This window comes from Larus michahellis, chromosome 2, assembly GCF_964199755.1.
Source record: "Larus michahellis chromosome 2, bLarMic1.1, whole genome shotgun sequence".
NCBI classification, from domain to species: domain Eukaryota; kingdom Metazoa; phylum Chordata; class Aves; order Charadriiformes; family Laridae; genus Larus; species Larus michahellis.
Window position 1 is genome coordinate 58,084,534 of NC_133897.1, and position 18,030 is coordinate 58,102,563.

General features: G+C 40.6%; 1 protein-coding gene across 6 annotated transcripts in view; it reads left to right on the forward strand.

The window, feature by feature from the left end:
- The window catches only part of HECW1 (HECT, C2 and WW domain containing E3 ubiquitin protein ligase 1), a 296,546-nt gene that overhangs the window by 137,380 nt on the left and 141,136 nt on the right, over positions 1-18,030 (forward strand). For all 6 annotated transcript variants that reach the window (XM_074575619.1, XM_074575623.1, XM_074575620.1 and 3 more), the window contains one exon: positions 19-126. In XM_074575619.1, the coding sequence (XP_074431720.1) occupies positions 19-126 (108 nt within the window). The remainder of the gene's footprint in view (positions 1-18; positions 127-18,030) is intronic.

Genomic DNA, 18,030 nt, shown 5'->3' on the forward strand with positions numbered 1-18,030 from the left:
TGTATTCTCTGTTTACAGATGAGGTCTTGTCTGAAAACTTTTTGGACTACAAGAACCGTGGCGTCAATGGCTCTCACCGTGGTCAGATTATCTGGAAGATTGATGCCAGCTCTTACTTTGTGGAGCGTAAGTATTTTTTTGATTCCTGCTATGGTATAATTCAGTCATTTCACAAATATAATTGAGCTGCTTAAGTTGTTCTTATGATGTTTTTATGCCCAATATGTCCTTTAGAAAAGGCCAAAAATGTTATCAAAATCTTCAAATGTATTGAGAGGAACTGAAACATTTTATGGATTAGAAAACCACAATTTCTGCAAGTAAATAAATTTTGTGGACATTGACTTATTTACGTATTTATTTTTTTATACAATTGTGAATAAGTGTTTTAATCCATTTGCTGTTATTTTGACTGTATCTTTAGTAATGAATGGCATTAACTTTAATATGGTATTAAGGAAAAGAGGAACTCGGGGGCATAATCTCACTCCAGGAAGATTCATGCTGACTTTTAATTGGAAAACTTCGTGGTGCATCCAGCTTCCACCAGGTTCAGGTGGATTCAGTGGTAAAAATGGTTGAGTTCTGGTCATCATCTAGACTGATAAAAGTATAAAAATATGTATTTGCAGCAAGTTACACTGATTTCAGATTAATTGTTCCTCATTATACTCATGTAATACCCAGGACGTCTGATGTAATGCAGTGTAACTCTTTTCCATCTCCTTAGCAGTCAAAATACAGAAATACTGAATTTGCTTCTGCAAAGTACTATGTACCTTGTACAGCAAGTTAACAACATTTCCAGGCTTGGCTGTCCCACATCCCTGACCAAAGTGAACCTGACCATTGGAGTCCTTCCTCTCTTTTCAAAGAGTTACCATGTGCTAGCGTGTGTAGCATGCAACAATTTCGTTTTTTCAACTGTACTGAGTATGTCCAATGATTTACCTTAGCCTGCTGGGCAAAATTCAGAGGTTTTGTAAAAGCATACATAAATTGTACGATAGTCAGGTATATCTGTTTAAGACTGTCTGAATTTGAGAGCAAGCAAGGGATTCTTTGATATAGCCTAAATTCTAAAGGATTTTGAAAGGGTATGAGTTATACTTGATTAGATTAATCTATGACTTTGACCTTAAGTATCTGGTATCAGCAAGATGCTACATGCAGACATTTTACAGATACTCAGTCCTGGAAACAGGTTATTTCTTTGCAGTATAAAGCATTGCTGATGGTTTGTAATTCCTAGTGTCAAGTTAAATTAAGAATGTTGTTCTAAAGAAATAAGGGAGCTGCTGAAATTTCTACAGGACATACAGGATACTTATATTGTGTGTTTTGAAAAATACATTTATAAGAAATTGTTTAATATATAAGAACATCGGTTTTAGTTATCCTGGTTTGGGGGCAGAAATACATTACAGGATCTAGCCTTTAAAGCAGACTCTAATTTGCAGTTGCTTCTTTGAGCTGTGGTTACTGATCCATGCGACTGATCGTGCTTTCTTTTAGCTGTTAAAGAAGCATGGGGCGGAGATACAAAGTCCCAGAACTGGGTTTTGAAGAGGCCTTAGTACCTTGGTTTATTGAGGAAGGTGGAAGTGGGACTGGGCTGCTGGTAGGTTTCCTGCATAATCCACAACAGAAAAGAAAGAGGCAATGTGAGAAATGCTTAGAAGAAAGCCTCTTCAGGTGAGCCACATTTCATTAAGGGCTCAACTGACCAATGAATTATGTCAGCTTAATAAATTGTCCCTATTAGATGAGACATAGTAGCTGTTGTTAATTGATTGCATGCACATTCTTCACTTGCCCTACTGTAAGAAAATGCAACTTAGCATAAGATCCTTCACTGATGCTTAAAACTAAGTTGTATTACTCTGTAGTTGGGCAGCCCACGCTTGATGAGTTGTTGCCTCTTTGTAATTTGTTATGCTGCCATCATTAGGTTGTGAATCTCAGCCCTGAGATTATGTACCAGTACAAGGACAGATCATTACCCTGTTCAGAATTAAAATAGGAGAAAATGAAGTAGGCAATAGTAAATAACAGCACATGCGGATACTCTTAGAGCCACTTGACTGTTGAAGCGGGAAGTTAAAGCAGTGAAAAATGTTGATGTATGTGAATTTTCTATATATCTAAAGGCATATTTGAGGGGTTCCTCATTGTCGAGACTTATCTATGAAACCACACAGCTTTGCAGTTGATTAAATCTTACGTTAAAAATTGCAGCATCTGAAAACCTCATGTATTTTCTATCCAAAGAGGATGGTATAAACAACCTTCCTTCAGACTTCTATTTTTTGGACAGAGATCGTATTTTGCTTTTATGTTGCATAGCACACAATATGGTGGCATTGTCAGGAATCAGAAAGATGCCGGTCATCAAAATCAAACTCACCTAAGAAATATATTTTCTTTGTCTTGCCATTCACTACAGAACTGAGAGAACCTGGAGGACAGGGCAAAGGTATGTTCAGTGGTAACGTGGTATAAGAATTGCCACGTTGGTCCAAAGTTAACCTGACGCGATGTCCTGTCTCCAAAAATAGCCAACAGCGTAGACTTGAGGGTATAAAGGTAAGCAAGTGTTAGTGAATCTTCTAGCTGGAATATTCTTAGCTTCTGCTCACGTGTAGCTCAGGCACTTCCTGAGATAGGTAGTCTTTTTATTTAGTGGTTGTCAAGGCATATAGTAGGTAGCTAAGATGTGGTAATTTATTTTCAAGGTATCTGCATTGGTTTTCTATTCACTATGTTATACTTCCCTTAACTTGCTATTGATTGGAGTCTTGCTTATTATAGCATTAATTCTCTATAAAGCAGAGTAGCTCACTTGCAAAGGTAGCCCTTAGTTTCTGCTCTTGTTTTTCCTGCAACTGTCTGTACCTTGGTATCCGTTCACCACTTGAGTCAGTACCGGCAATTTATCAACTACATAGTGATTCAGAAAACGTTACGGTATACGCTGCAGTGTTTGGCCCACCATAGCTGGCAAGAGCCATGATAAAGGGAAAATCACAGTATGACAAAATAAAGAATCAGCCTTACATAGAGAATTTAAAGTTCCCAAGAACTTAAGGTACCCCACACGGCCTGGTTTGGTTCCTGTTCTTGAAATGTACAAAGGTTTAACATTTTTGGTGGTGCTATTGTGTGAGGTAAAATAGGCTTCTTATCGGGGGACTGTGGAGATCATCCTGTCCAACCTCGGAAGTCAAAGTTTTTCTTTTGCCAACAGTTAGACATCAAGGACTCTCCACAGGGTGTTTTTGTACCACATTTAAGGAAATTACCCTTATGCTGTGACCAGCCAGCCACTTGACGTAAAGAGCTTAAAAAGACATTTTTGAATTTTTTTTTATATTAAAGAGCTATATGAGGGAGCTTGAAAAATCAAAGGTATTAAAGACTGGCTGATCTGCAACAGTGAAATTCCCATTAATAATTAAAAAGAAGTGTTAGGAATGAGGTGAAGTAAATAGAGAGTTATAACTCGCTTTCTATATTTTGAATCTGGAGGCATATAAAATGCGTTTGGGAGTATTTTGTTCAAAAGCCTTAATGTTCCCCAATTAGTTATCCTTTCTTTCCTGCATTTTTGAAAATTAACAAGCAAATGAAATACGATGCTCTAACTATGTAACCTATAATTATTGTACATAAAACCACTGTTTAGGTACTTAACAGAATACTGACATCTAATCACTGTAGATAGCAATTTGCATGCAATGGTCTGGAACGTGGAATAGGAGTGAGTAAAGGCAATAGTGCCTGGCAGTTATTTTCTTCATGGTGCCAGATTATCACAACAAAAATCTTCTGTCGGACATAGTTGTAATGATAATTGCTGGCAAAAAAACCCATCAACATGGAGGATCACGCTAGACAGAAGTTGTCGACGCGCTGCCGCTATGGGCAGAAGAAACTAGCAGTATTGTGAGAGATTTTTAGAAGTGCACCAGGAGTGGAGAATACAAAGGAAAGCATGGCAAGAAATTTAAACCATTTTTTGTGTTAACTGTGCTTCTTGTACTTCTATAAAACTGAACTTCTGCAATTTCAGATGCTTGTCTGTTGTTTAAGCTACGCTTTCCCAGTATTCTCAGTGGGTCCTAGTCTGAGTCATTAAGCGTTACTTTTTCAGGTGTATTTAAAATCTTACTAGGTTAAGAAAATGCTTTCTGTGTGGTAGGTCAATGATAATGCAAAATATTTTTTGCTTTTTGGAACATGCTTCTGTGTTTTGGGGGTATTTGGGCAAAATACGTGTTGCTTTTGAAGTTGCTGGTAGCCTGGTTTAAGACCACCTGGAGAGCCCCATCACCTTTCAAAACAAAGATAATTTCTTAACACGTACCCATACAGTACTTTCAGATATTATAGCCGGTTAAAGTTTGTGTTTGTTTTATAGTGATCTACTCTTTTCACCCTGAAAAGGACTAATATCTTTCCTGAAGAAGCCTATGCCTTTCCACTTTGCATATCACAAACTTGCATTATAATGTTGCCAGTCACAAACTTGCAACATAATGTTGCCAGACAGATGCGTAATTGGTGTGAGCCAGAGAGGGAATTGCTTCCAAATTACAGCATGAATGCCCGCAGAACAGAACTCATCTGCTATTAATACCCAGCAAAAAAAAAAAAGCCTTAACAGCTGCAGAGGCAATGTTGCACTACGGCCAGCTTTGCCTTTCTGCAGACATCTAGCAATTTGGGTTTTTATGGCAGCCAGTGATAAACGGTAACCATCCGCTATAACCATGAAGCGGTTGGGGTTTGGGGAGAGGAAGGAGGGGGAAGAGAGTTGGTGTGCCACTAGGGATGTATACTTTGTGTTAAGGCTTGGAGGGCACTGCAGTGAAAGAACCAGCCTATAGCGGGTTTTCCAGGAAAGTAAACATGCTCTGCTTCACTGCAATTTCTGGCACACTTTTCTGGATTAGACAGCAATACAGAGAGAGAGAGTGTGCTAGAGACCATTTCACTGAGGTGTGATGCAGCATCATCCTGTAAGCACAGTATCAAACTAGCACATCCTTAAAGTTATGAGAAAAGTTTTGACACTATTCACAATTGCACTGAAGAAAGCTAAATACCTGGGTCCCCTGTTAATATGCTGCCCTTTCTGTAGGTTGTTTTACTACCTGGCAACAGAGAAAACCATTTCCAAGTGTTAACCAATGATCTGTGTGGCACTTTTATGTGGAAGCGTATGCAGCAGTTGCTTGTTTAAATTTGTTGCTGTTGTTGCTGCATTTCTTTTTAATAGCAAAGATGGCTGATGGGCCTTGCAGAGAGCAGAAATTACAAGTTTTCTATTCCTATTGACTAGCAGGAAAATAATGGTTAAATAGGCACACAACTAAAGTCAGAGGTCTGAGAGGTCCTGGTACCTCTGTAGTTAGAAGGCATATGTTCTAGGTCATGGTCAATATATACCATATATATGTGTGTTTATGGAATATGTACAGTAATGTCCCCAAAACTGACATCAGCCCTTTTATCTGGGGCTTTCTCTAGAAAATACATCTTTCGCATTGCTTTAGGAAGCCAATATAAAGGCCACTTCCAAAGTATGAAGGTTTAGACTGGAGATTTGGAAAAATTTTGACACTGAAAGGGTTATTAAGCATTGGAGCAGGCTGCCTAGGGAAGTAGTTAAGGCACCATCCCTGGAGATATTTAAAAGACAGGTAGACATAGTGCTTAGAGATATGTTTTAGTGGTGGTTTTTGTCAAGAGTTAGGTTGATGGTTGCACTAGATGATCTGAAAGGTCCCTTTCAACCTAGGCAATTCTATGATTCTATGATTTTCATTACCCCAATGTCTCTCAAATCACATGGGTTTCACTTTATGAAAGAGTGCATGAGGGGAGAAAATAGTGTTGAAGTCCATCCTGCTATACCTTTGAGCAAATTAGAATATGCTGCATGACTTTAACCTTCAGGAGTCCTCAGATTGTAAAAACTGGAGCAACACAGAAGCATCTTCAACAGTGTGAAGACTATTTAGCAGAATGGTTAAACGTGTCAGAGAAAAAAAACAGATATGAAGCACTAAGGGAGTTCTGTGTCCCAAAAGGGGTGCATGTACTGCTTGTCTCTCTCCTAAGGAAGACATACCATAATTTTGAGTTTCTTTCCCTTTATTTCCTTGCACATGTAATAGTCTTATTGGTGCTTTTTGATTATCTTCCACCCTACACGCAATTTTAAAATTCTTCCTTCTTTTCCTCAGCCCGGTACCTTTATAGTAGTTTAATATTTGTGTTTGAGCCAGGCTTAGCTTTGGGAAGAGGAGCACAGTCTGAGTCTGGATGAAGGCATTTCCCAGTTCTGAGCTGTTGAGGTTACTCAAGAACCCTTCGCTTTGGATCCTTCGATCAGCCCTTTAATCTTTGCTGTTGTTGCATTTCCCATTAGTTTTTCTCTTGCAGAGTCTTTCTGTGCCAGGATTGTAGGCAGCAACCTATCATAAATGGAAACATAGGTCAATCCACACAAGACATTCAACAGCTATTTCTCAGCTTCCTGCATGGTTGTGCTGTGGTAGCTTAACCGAGAGACTTGTCTGTGAATCGGGTTTTTCTCCATCTTCTCTCCCTTTCCACGACTTGTTTTGACACTTGGACATATTTTGTTTGTGCTGTGGAGATCAGGGCTGTTTGTTTATTTGTTCCCACGCAGGGAAGAAGATGCTTGTGTTGCAGCATGCATGCTTGGTGACACCATGCTGGGACAGCCTGGCTGGTCGCCACACTACCTGCTCTCCGTTTTTTGTGGCAGTGCTTAAAGAAATTAGGAAATCTCTGCTCGTACGAAGCTGAGGTTGAAGTGAGAGCTCTGATAGCTTGATAACAGGAGTTTCAGAAAGCCATCTCAAGGTAAACTGTAAAGCTTTAAATGAGAAAATAGTGCTTGATCTTAAGCATGCTGAAGTCAGAGCAAGTCTTTCTTCACTAAGCCATAGTTCGTAGTTCTCAGTCACAAAGCCCACAGTTTATCTGGTCTGTTGTCTCAGCTGCTTAACCCTAAACAAGCGTATCAATGCATCAGAGATTGGACAAGATCTAATTCCCTAGGCAATGGTCAAGAATTGCGGTAACGTTTAACAGGGTTTAGTACTAATTATACTGAGCCTTGAGGCGTTTGTGACCTGGTTTGGATGCACAGATCTATTCTTGTTTGTTAGCTTTCCAATATTTATTAGTTGCCTTTTTTTTTTGTTACAGTGCTGTCTAGTGTCTCCCGTGAAGAGTAGATCTGCTTTTCTGTGTGCTAGGATAGTTTCTGTCCTAAAGGGCTAAGGCTGGATTTTTGAAGGTATAAGTTCAATGCAAATGTCCGAGAGCTAGGCTTCAAATCTGAGATAGGGACGACAGATTAAAAGGTGAGAGGTGGAAACAGAGGCACAGAGTGAAGAAGTGACTTACCAATGCATGGGTACAACTGCAGATAAGACTTCAGTTTCCATACTCCCTGCTTAGCGTCTCATCTGGTAAGTTTAGGCCACTTCTAGTCTGTTTGCATTCTGAACTGTTGGGAATTACTTCAAAGTTGTACCCTAAAAATAATTGTGCCCTGCTGCATGGTACGTTCCTTTTCCTTTTGTTCTTTAAGGAGTAGAGTTTCTGAAAGCTCTTCTGCTGGAAAGAGGAGAGAGGTTTGTGTAGGGCTGTTATGGCTTTATCAAAGTTGGAATGAGCCTCAGAAAAGGTGGTAATAAAGAAATCGGGATTTTTCCTCTTTCTGTTTAATTTTTTATTTTTAAGGCAGCTGTGGGTGTGCTGGATCTGCTGGTTCCCCCCCCCCCCCCCCCAAGATGTTGTCAGGTTGAGGGACAGCAGTAACTTCCCTTGCAGCCCAACTCTTGCCTGGCTGATCCTCTATGGTAGGGAAGACAAAGATTTATGGAGTCATCTCACTGGCTGAACGTAAGACTGATGCAACTGGTTCCAGCCTTGTTATTCCCCTGCAGCTAAGCTTGCCTCACATATGGAGGCAGAAGGGCACTGTTGTGCCTGCCAGTGCTGCTGTGTGACCCCATGTTCTGGACACACAGCCCATAGGGTCAACCCCCAGCTTTTCTTGCTGTCCTATGTCCCAGAGTGGGACCTGGTGAGGATGCCGGGTCCCCAGGTCAGGTGCAAGTTAGTGCCAAGTGGTACCTGAGCCACCAGATGTGCCTCCCATTGTGAGATAAAACACTGTAATTTTGTATTTTAGGAAGAAGATGCTTGACAAGAAGGGGGAAAAAACCCACAGCCCTCTCCTGTTCTCTTCTCCTTCATTTATCACTTTGTTTTCTTTGTCCCCATTATTGTTTTTTCTTGCACATGTCTGCTGAGTCCCTAATTTTACTAACTCTCCTAACTTGGGAGATTTGTGATGACACAGAAAATTGTGACTGTTTTTTTTTGGGGGGGGGGGGCGCGGGGCGTGAAATGACACACTGGCCTTCTTTCAGGCTCGTTTGATCTTAAGGTAAGAAGAAAGTTGGCAAAGAGTTCATTCTTTCCAAGCAGGAGCTTGTTGCTTAAAACCCTTTTCAGGAAACAGATAAGGACTGAGGAGCAGCCAGTAGTACTGCCAGTGCCAGGAGATTGAAAAGAGGCTATGTGGTTCTTACAGCAATTCCCTCTTGAATCTGTCAGGAGCTGGGAACATGTGGCTTTCCATGCTCCAGCATTCAAATTTGTGGGCAGTTATAATTTCTGAGCTCGTCCGCACTACTCCCTGTTCTCCACATCCCACTGAAGATATCAGGTAGGGGCCTACATCCTTCAGCACTTCTGGAGTCGCTTGTTGATCATGCAGTTGTTCCCCCGGATAGAATAATTTAAGTAGAAGCCATCAGACCGCTCTGTACCTGGCAGCATGCCGTAGGGAATGGTACCTCTTCACTTTGGGTCTGGAGGAGTCTAACTGTAGGTGCCAAAGTTTGAAAATACAGGTTCACATACACATTCATTTTGCTATTGCAGTCATGGCAGCAATATCCTCAGACAGGTTATACTTGCATTATATTCAGAACTCCTGCACATGTAATGTGTTTTCTGCTTTAGCCTTGATATCACTCAGGATACCATAGTGCATATCACGTACTTGAGGAAATAGAGAAATTCCTGAAATCCAGTAGTGTGTTTAGTAGCTGTATTTTTCTCATCTAACCCAGCATTTGATAAATGCATGAACAGTTACCTATTGTTTTGCTGCTTTGAACTTTGGATGTTAGTATTCTGCACAACAGGTGCTGAAGTCACATAATTTATTTTAATGAATCAGTATAACTTAGATAATGTTGTTTTGTGATCGATAGTCTTTCTACTACTGACAGAAAGATTACAGTGTCACCTTTGATTCATAAATCAGTTAGTCTTTGCCACAGTTAAATGGTTCTGGAAAGTTTCTTTTGCATGATGCTGTCTAGGGATTTGGTAGAATTGCCCTGGAAGATAGATCCCTTCTCTTTGCTCCATTGCACTGCACCTATGCTCTCTCCTTGGATACTTTCTGAAGCTGCTGCAAGCCAAGTTAGTCCCCACTGAATTTGGTAAGAATTGCTTGCATGCAGCCCCTGCCTGCCATCAGGCCCAGCACCTTTTGTGTAGAACCGTATACAGAGAGCTCAGGTGCAGGCTTTGGCCCAAGTGGTTTTATCTTTGTAGAAAACCAGAAGACAAATACAGCGGAAATGGGAAGCAGCTGTGGTTGAAAGGGTATCAGCACATACATCATAAGGTCATACTCACTCCAAAAGAGTGGTGAGATACTGAGCCTTGCTTCAGTTGTTTTCTTATTAAATACTAATTATAAAAAAAAGTACTGTATTCGGGTTTTTATAATTAAGGATATAAGTTCAATTAATGGATGCAAAATTATTCCGGAAACAAGGAGGCTGTCTTGATGCTGCTAAGACCTGACACCAACAAACATGAACATTTCTTATGGTGGAGAGGATAAGGGTCCCCAAGGACATGGGTCTCTGAGCAAAGAGCAGTTGTGTTAAGGGCTTGCCTGAAAGAGCAACCTCAGCAGGCGCTTTATTGACCGAGCCCATCACTGATTTAAAGTTCCTAAAGAATAGAACAGTGTCAATAATTTATCATTTCTGATTTTGGAGAATTTTATGGATTTTTTTGTAATCCTGTTAAAGCATACCGGGGAAGTAATTAATCAAAACAGAACTCAAAGCGTGTGTATTAAAGATAATGTTTTTCTTAGTTTACAGAGGCAGTGAATTTGCTTCACATCTACTGCAAGGCTCTTTTATACCTCTCTGCAGTGGTGAAGCATCTGAAGGGCTCTTAGTTGTCCAAAGTGGCACAGGAAAATCTCAGTATAAAGGGGGATAAAGCCTTTCACGTAATACAGAAATTTGGTTGTAGCCCTGTTACGCCATTGTCTGGTTTTGGCCAGCCACTGCGTCTCTCATGCATCGTGATCATTGAGGCAACATTTATCCAACTCATACAATGGTGTTTGGACAATTTTATTAGACAGAAAAACTTGTTTAACCTTCCGTGAGGAAGGCAGAATTATATCTGTGGTGTAGTGCTGTAGTAACTCACCCTGCTTCTGAAAAAGTCCATATAAGATGCAGGAAGCCTTTTCATAATTGGGTTTTCTTGCTAACTAGCTAGTAAATCTAGCCCTGTTGTCATCTTACTCCTGGTCCCAGGGTTCCCTGCTATAGGACTGCCAGATGTCAAGAACACCATTTATATCCAGGATGGACTTACTCAGGGAGCGGGAGGTCAGCAGGGAGGAATTACTGTCTCCCTGCAGGATTCAAACACTTTTGTCCAGCAGAACCATCTTTCTGCAAGGTCTTTGATATAGGTAGTAGGATCTTGAGAGCCTCAGATGAATGTTATTTTATACTTCTAAGGTGTTCTCCAACCCTTTGAATACTTCAGATGTTCACTGTACCCCATTAGTAGCAGGTATAATTTCCTTCCGTATATCAGTGCTGATAGCTTTTTTTTATAAATACAAAAAACCCCACAACCCTGAAATAGATACTTTTGCGGTAATTGTTTATTAACTGAATTTCCATAATGATGTTTCTTTCTGTCCTTCCCCTTTCATTAAATTATCTATGCTAATTTCATTATGCATTCTCTCTTTAAAAGTTAAAAAAACGGTGGATTTATTTCCACAGCAGCTGCTACAGTGAGACCTCTAAGAGTAGACAGCAGTGTTTGTTCCAGATCCTTCCTTTTCCTTGGCAGCAGAGCCTGCGTGGCTGGCAGGCACTTGGTCACTTCTAGAGCAGTAGGAAGCAGAGGGGTGGGGAGGTGACATGCTTACTTACCTGGGGTGAGTTTTCATAGCTCACTTGTAGCTCTAGATTCATTCCTGAGAGTAAGAGCTACAGGTCTGATTGCTTCTCACTCCAGGGCTGTTTTAAGGCAGCTTTTCATGATTAGGCTGCGTATCCTGGTAATCTTGCTTCCTCTTAGTGTCCCCTTCACACTCTAAGAAATACATGAATGCAGTCTTCAATAATTCAGACTTCTGAACCTCTACAGTCTACGTTAGCCTCCAAGAGGTGCATTTTTCCTGCTGATAAAGGTGTTTGCCTGACGTGGAATAGCCAGCCCTGCTCACTTACAAAACACTAATTTTTTTTCTACGTACGTTTGTCACTGTGGCATCTCGTGGTCGTGGGGAGAGACGGAACTATTTCCTTCCCTCCATTTGCCTTGGATTTCTTGATTTACATGTAAGTGATGTTCTCTAATTAGCACACTTCTGGATTCAGGTTTTCAAATGTTTTCCTGTTTACAGGATATTATGGTAAGCTTTATGAGCTGCCTGTGAAGAATATTAAATCTACATAGCTAATAGATTCACCATTTCTCTTTCTCTTTGTGAACTGCACGGAGTCTACACCTCATGAAGTCACAAAAATGATAAATAAATTTCGGTAGCAGTATACTTTGGCTTTATCCTTAATTTTCTTCTTTTCCCTGACAACTCCTTAGATTTCAGAGAACGCATCACATACCTTTTTTGTATTAAGGTGAAAATGTAAAAGAAAAGGCATATAGTAACATTTTGGATTGTAAGGGCTCAGTTCAGAGACAGCCACGGCAGAGTCATCTGTGGTGTTTAAGACGATGCTGCCTCAGTTAGTTGTCTCTGTTGGCGCTCTGCTAGAAGTCATGTCTCACCACCCCACCATTTTTGAAGTAGCCATTTGATTACTGGCCGTGTAATCAATTGTAATTACTGGATTGCTTGCTCTAATCCTGGTAGTTAGGTCATCTCCAGGTGCTATTCCTAAAGGCCTCAGTGTCTTACTAGGCTAGCTAATGTAAGCAGGCATTTGGGGCTGAATCAGCTCACGTTACCTAGAGACTTCAGATGTGCGGGGCTCAGTTGTGGGACCTTAACAGAAAGCCTCTGACTTGTGTGTTTTGTTTATCACTTTCTGGTGCAGAGGGAATTTTCATGTGTTAAGTGCTGCTTTCTCATTCAAATTTCTCTCTGACTTTTGAAAGAAAGAAAGTGAAACTTAGCTAGGGGAAATCTCAACTGCAGCTATGTTGATATCCCTCACGGAAGAGTAGCTGGCAATCGAGCAGATCAGCCAAGTTGATTGTGCTTTCTGCCTTACAGAGGCAGAGGATTCATAGGCAGAGTCAATTCAAACTAAAAGCTTAGTTTAAAGCCTTATCCTGGAAACTCATGCTGGCTTTCAGCCTTGCTGTGGAAGGTGGTCCTTTTTCAAAAAGATGGACAGAAGTCTCAGTACTGTTTGTAAAGTCCCCCTTGTACTCAATCAGTAGTAGAGCAGAGCTCTTACAACTCTAGCGGCCTGCGCTGTGCATATTATACTACACTGTCGGTGGTTATGTCTATGGAAGGCACAGATATTAAGCCAATGTTGTTTCGTGTGAAGTGTGTCTTTCAAGAGCTGTGAGCAGCCATCCGGCGGGGGCATCCAGTTGTCCTCTAGAACATCTCTTTCAAAAGATCCCATCTCTAGTTGTATCAGGAAACACTTAGCAATGCTCAAAACAGGGAAACATGTGACAGTGCATGAGTGTAATAATTGACACTGATGTCTTTCAGTGGGATTTGAGCTAATTTGCATTATGTTGTAACTGGAACCAGCGTAAGAAAGACATAAATTAAGAGAAGGCACCTGCTCTTGCAGAGCAGCTCTGTGAACAGCAGGAGCTGAACTTCTCCAGAACTCAGAACTTGAAATCCTGTTCCTGCTGTGGTTGAGAGAACTAGGTGTTAATTTAAATAGCATAAGGATTTCACCTGAGAGTGTCAGAATTTGCTGTCTTAAAGTTATTAACTCTCTCCCTGGTATATATTCATAGAAAAGCATGAAAATTTGGTAGAATTCCATTTCTCTTTGCACTTTTACAAGAAGAAAAAGTAACTAAATAAATTGCTTCTGGGATGAAATTTTCTATGGTGGTTTAAGGCCAGTACATGGGTGTTTTGTGACTGAGCTGTGAAACCATGAAAACTGGGTTAATAACGAACCTCCCCAACACAGCCTTAGCAGTAGCACTGCTAGCAGGCATCTCTGTAATTACTGCTTCTCTACGAAGTGTGCTGAGCTTCTAGGATGGATTAAAAATCTCATATTGTGCTTTCTTCTGTTAGAAAATGACTCAGTAGAAACCTTTTAAATATACATAATACGTGCAAAGATAAGGTTTCTGTGTCTGAACTAGCCCATTTAGGTTTTGTGCAGTTTGGAAAATAGAATCCAGTTTTGCTTTAGCGGATCTATTTCTTTTTCTAAATTCCATAAATTTGTTGCATTTCAGATGCAGTGAAATGCCAAGTAATACTTCTGTGACATGCATGAATAATTTAGCTGACCTATGCATGTAATGTGCTGTGGAATATAAATCCACTTGGTAGTGCATTTAGCAGATTATTTTTTTTCTTTACCTGACTATTTTCTAACAGAAAGAGTGTAGGAGTTTTAGAAATATTTTTGGAGAAGGGTGGCAGGACTGAGTGACGTGTGGATGTGAAAGGAAGAAATTACACCTGAGGAGACTATTTCTTTTGGAAGGAAAATGAGAAGAGGTAAGAGTGGTCTCTATCCACTGAAGTTAGTGGGAGTTTTTCTGTTGGCTTTAACAAGATGAATCAGACTTTTGACAGCTAGTATGGAAGAGGCTTATAGCTCAGATGATGCAAAATAATTAAAAGGATAAATTAAACAAATTTTGTAAGTGGTTGTTTTTGTGCTGTGGACTAAATGTTTCTTAGTCCTTCAAAACACTTTCTTTTTAGAAGCCATGGCTTGTCAAGGCCGACAAAAAGATTCCTGCACGCTGGCAGCTGACTCAAAGTAGTATGTGCCAGACCTCTCTGAGGCCATGACAAAGACTTTACAGTAGGTATATTCTCCAAGGTGGCAAGGAGGGGAAAAAATGAACCACCAAAACTATAAAACAATACTGGAAATAAATGTACCTCTTCTAGAGTCTTGTGGCACTCAGCAGTTGGATGTCCATGACAGCATTATACAGGTGGACAATATACATGCACATATGATTTCTTTGACAGACCAACTTGACACGGTATAAATGCACATAGTATGCTGTCCTTTTGCTAGAAGGTAAATTTGTGTATCCTCAGAGCCTATTTGAGACTTCAGATCTGGGATGTAAGTGTGCTAGTAAAGGATCTCTATTTGAAAAATAAGAGGCTGGGTGGTTTGTGTGCATGAACTGGGATGGATCCGTTAGTTTATGTGAGGTGACATCACTTCACAGCAGCAGGTGAGAGTTCAAGTATTTGGTTTTCACATTGGAAATTCCCAGAGGCAGCAGAGGGGAAAAAAAAAAACCCTACAAACCAATCTACTGCAAACCCATTGTGGAAGCGTTCTCTCTCCTCTTAGAATTGAAAAACTCAAAGCAGTAGGACAGCTTGTTTGTCTCCTGTGGTCTCAAAGCTTTGTTCGTGGCTCTGTTCGATGCCCTTTCTTTTTCAGCTCTCAACACTGCCAAAAAAGACATGTTTGCTGGTGATGGTTAATAAGAAAGATACGTGCAAAAAAAAACCCAAACCCAATGTTTACTGTATTTTTAATAGATACTTTTTTGACCTAGTAAGTGAACTAAAACATGTTACCTGCAGATCCTTTTGTATGATCTTCTTGGCATTGCGAGTTGTGTTGTAAAACACATAAGCTACAGAATTGTGAAGATTAGATGTGGGTGGCGTGGAATGGGTTCGAGCATCTCAACAAATAAGATTGGTTTCAAGAGGCTATTGCAGCATCTGTAAGCAGAGGACAATTTCCCTGAGGTTGATGAAACTCCACCAGAAGATGTAAAGGAGCTGTTTGGTTAATTCATCTGCAGTATATTATGTAGAAAGGGCAGACAGAGTTTGCGTAGCTGTGTGCCTGTTACTGCTATCATTGCATTACTTGTAGATGACTGAATCCCCAAAAGAGCTCTCCTTCCATAGTAGATGGTCCTTTCCCTCCATGTGTTGGCTATAGGCTCTTAGAGCCAGCCAGTTACGCCAGTAACTTTCAGTCTCGCTTTCCATTCTTCCTTCTTTTGTGATTGCTGGGCAAGGTGCCAAATACAGTGCTTGACTGAATGCTGTGCTCTCTTGGGATTTATAATACTGGGAGTGACAGGATTACAGCCCAACAATTTTTTTGAAGTACAAACCTGTCTGTGATTTAAGGGAAAATAGGTGTAGGGGACATCTGAACAAACAAATGCTTTAAAAGAAACTTGGAATGTACTTTTCAATTTTAGTGTGATCTGACTGATTGCAGCTTAAGTAATAAGTAGAGCTAAATCCGGTGATGGACCCGCTCAGTCTAGTCCCATCAGGTCAGTAGAGAAGCGTGCATGTAGTGCCTTGCCTCTACAGATTGACCAGCTGCATCATATACCTCCTGCAGATTTAACTGTTACGGAGCTGCTGTGCTCCCAGATGCTTACATGCTTTGTTAGGGTGCATACTGAATGTTGTCATGAGCATTGTTTTGCAGAAGACGATACTTTCATCCTTTGGAAAGTGAAGAACAGCCCCATTATTATGAAAATTTGTTATGGAAGGACTCGTGTCCCTCTCTCCTTTGGGTTGGGTTGCCAGAAGTATGATTTTCTTCATCTTATAGAGGAGGAAATTAAGTCAGGAAAGAGTGAAACTACTACAGTAATTCAGTGGTAGAGGTTTGAACAGAAGCCGGGTTTCCTGGCATTGAAGCATTTCATCTGAATGCTCGGTGTGTTTCTGCCAGAGATGGCAAAGCAGTGGCCCGGGTTCTGCAGGACACTTGAGGTCTCTAGCCTTACCCCAGGTGTAGGAAGCTGGCATCTGCCTTCCAGGCTGCAAGGAAGAGACACAACGTTTTCCTTTTTCAATGTTGCCATATATAGGGTAGTAAAAGGTTGAGAATCTCTTGCTTTGGTGTGTACGTAACTGGCAAATTAGGGGAAAAATGTATAGAATATACACTGAAGTGTAAATTAGCAATAGTACGTTACAAATGTGCAGGTGATTCAAAGGGAATTGACTCCAGAAACATCTTTTCTCCACTACTACTTCCTTTTTTCAGATGCCCTTTGCTTCTGTTTTTGGTTTTGTCTAGGTTCTCTGCAAGCTTATTTCTGAAAAACAGTGTTTTAAAAACAGTCTAGGTTATCTGCAGTCTGGACTGTATAGTCATCCCACTGTGTGTTGTCACATAACAGCTGTTAGCTCTTGCTCAGGCTATTGGTGATTTGCATTAGGGTTTCCTTTTCACAGTGCAGCAAATCCCGTGGGAGTTAAGTGTGCTGTGGTGGGAGACCTTAGCCATTACTCTAAAAAAAAAAAAAAATTAAAATAATAATGTGTCCTGTCTTTCACCTGTGTGTGTGACGGCAGCGGTTTCAGCTTGGATGGGCTTGAGCAAGCTGGGAGCTGCCGCTGTCAGGACAGCAGCTCTGAAGGCTTGCAAATGTCAGCCCCAGCCAATGAAGCGAACATCTGTGGCTTGCACCATGGGCCCCAGAGTGATGTGCAAAGCCAGAGAGAATGCACCAGCCACCTGGCAGACACCTTCAGGTGACGGACATACTGGCATCTGTATACAGTTTTATAATCAATAGGAACTAACACTGATTTGAAGACCATTTTTTGCAATCTCCCAATGTATGTCTTGATACGTTTTCCTAGAGAATAAACCTCCCTCACTCTGCAGTATCTTGTCTAGGCTGCCTATGATTCTTTGTCCCCTTCCTTGTTTAAATGTGATATTTCCATTCCTTGTTATTCCAGTATATGTTACAAGATAGCAATTTTTTAACCCACACAAATGCAGCATCTGTTTCATAGTAATTTTTTCCCCACAGTTCCATATTTTTATTGCACTTGAAAACACATAAGCTCATCCAGTGCTGTCAGCATTGTATTCACTGGTCTTTTCGCAGTCAGGATATTTTATCTTGCCTTTCAACTTAATGTAACCCATTTGTAGCCCCTTCTCTTTACTGGTATTGAGTAAGATGCTTTTGGAATTGCTGGGTTTTAAAAAGTCGTGTTTCATTTTGTGATTACAGCAGTTTTCTTCCCTGATTATTAGATTGCAAATAAGTGGTGAACAGAAGCTGGTATTTTAGAAAAGAAAAAAAAAGTTGTCAAAATAGGAGATTGCAGAGGGAGCTCTAAGGTGAGAAGTAATAACAGATATACTTCCTTTTTAGCAGCTTTTTGATCTTTTCCTTCTTGATAGCTTGTGCTTTGTCTTCTAAATTCCCAGGGAAATTAACAATAGGCACTGTAGCAGCAGCACCTCACTCAATAGGAGTTTTCTGAATGGGTGAGCAGCCACACACAGGCCATCTCAAGACAAAATGTAAGAAATCCTTCACTGTAGAGTAGTTTAACCAAATGCAGCCAAGTTAACTGCTTTCTCCTTCTACAGTGGAAACTGTAAAGTGAATCACAAAAGTCTCATAGTATGCTTCCTGTAGAGGATGAATTTGTGGGCAACCTTCAGAAGAGCAGCAGTG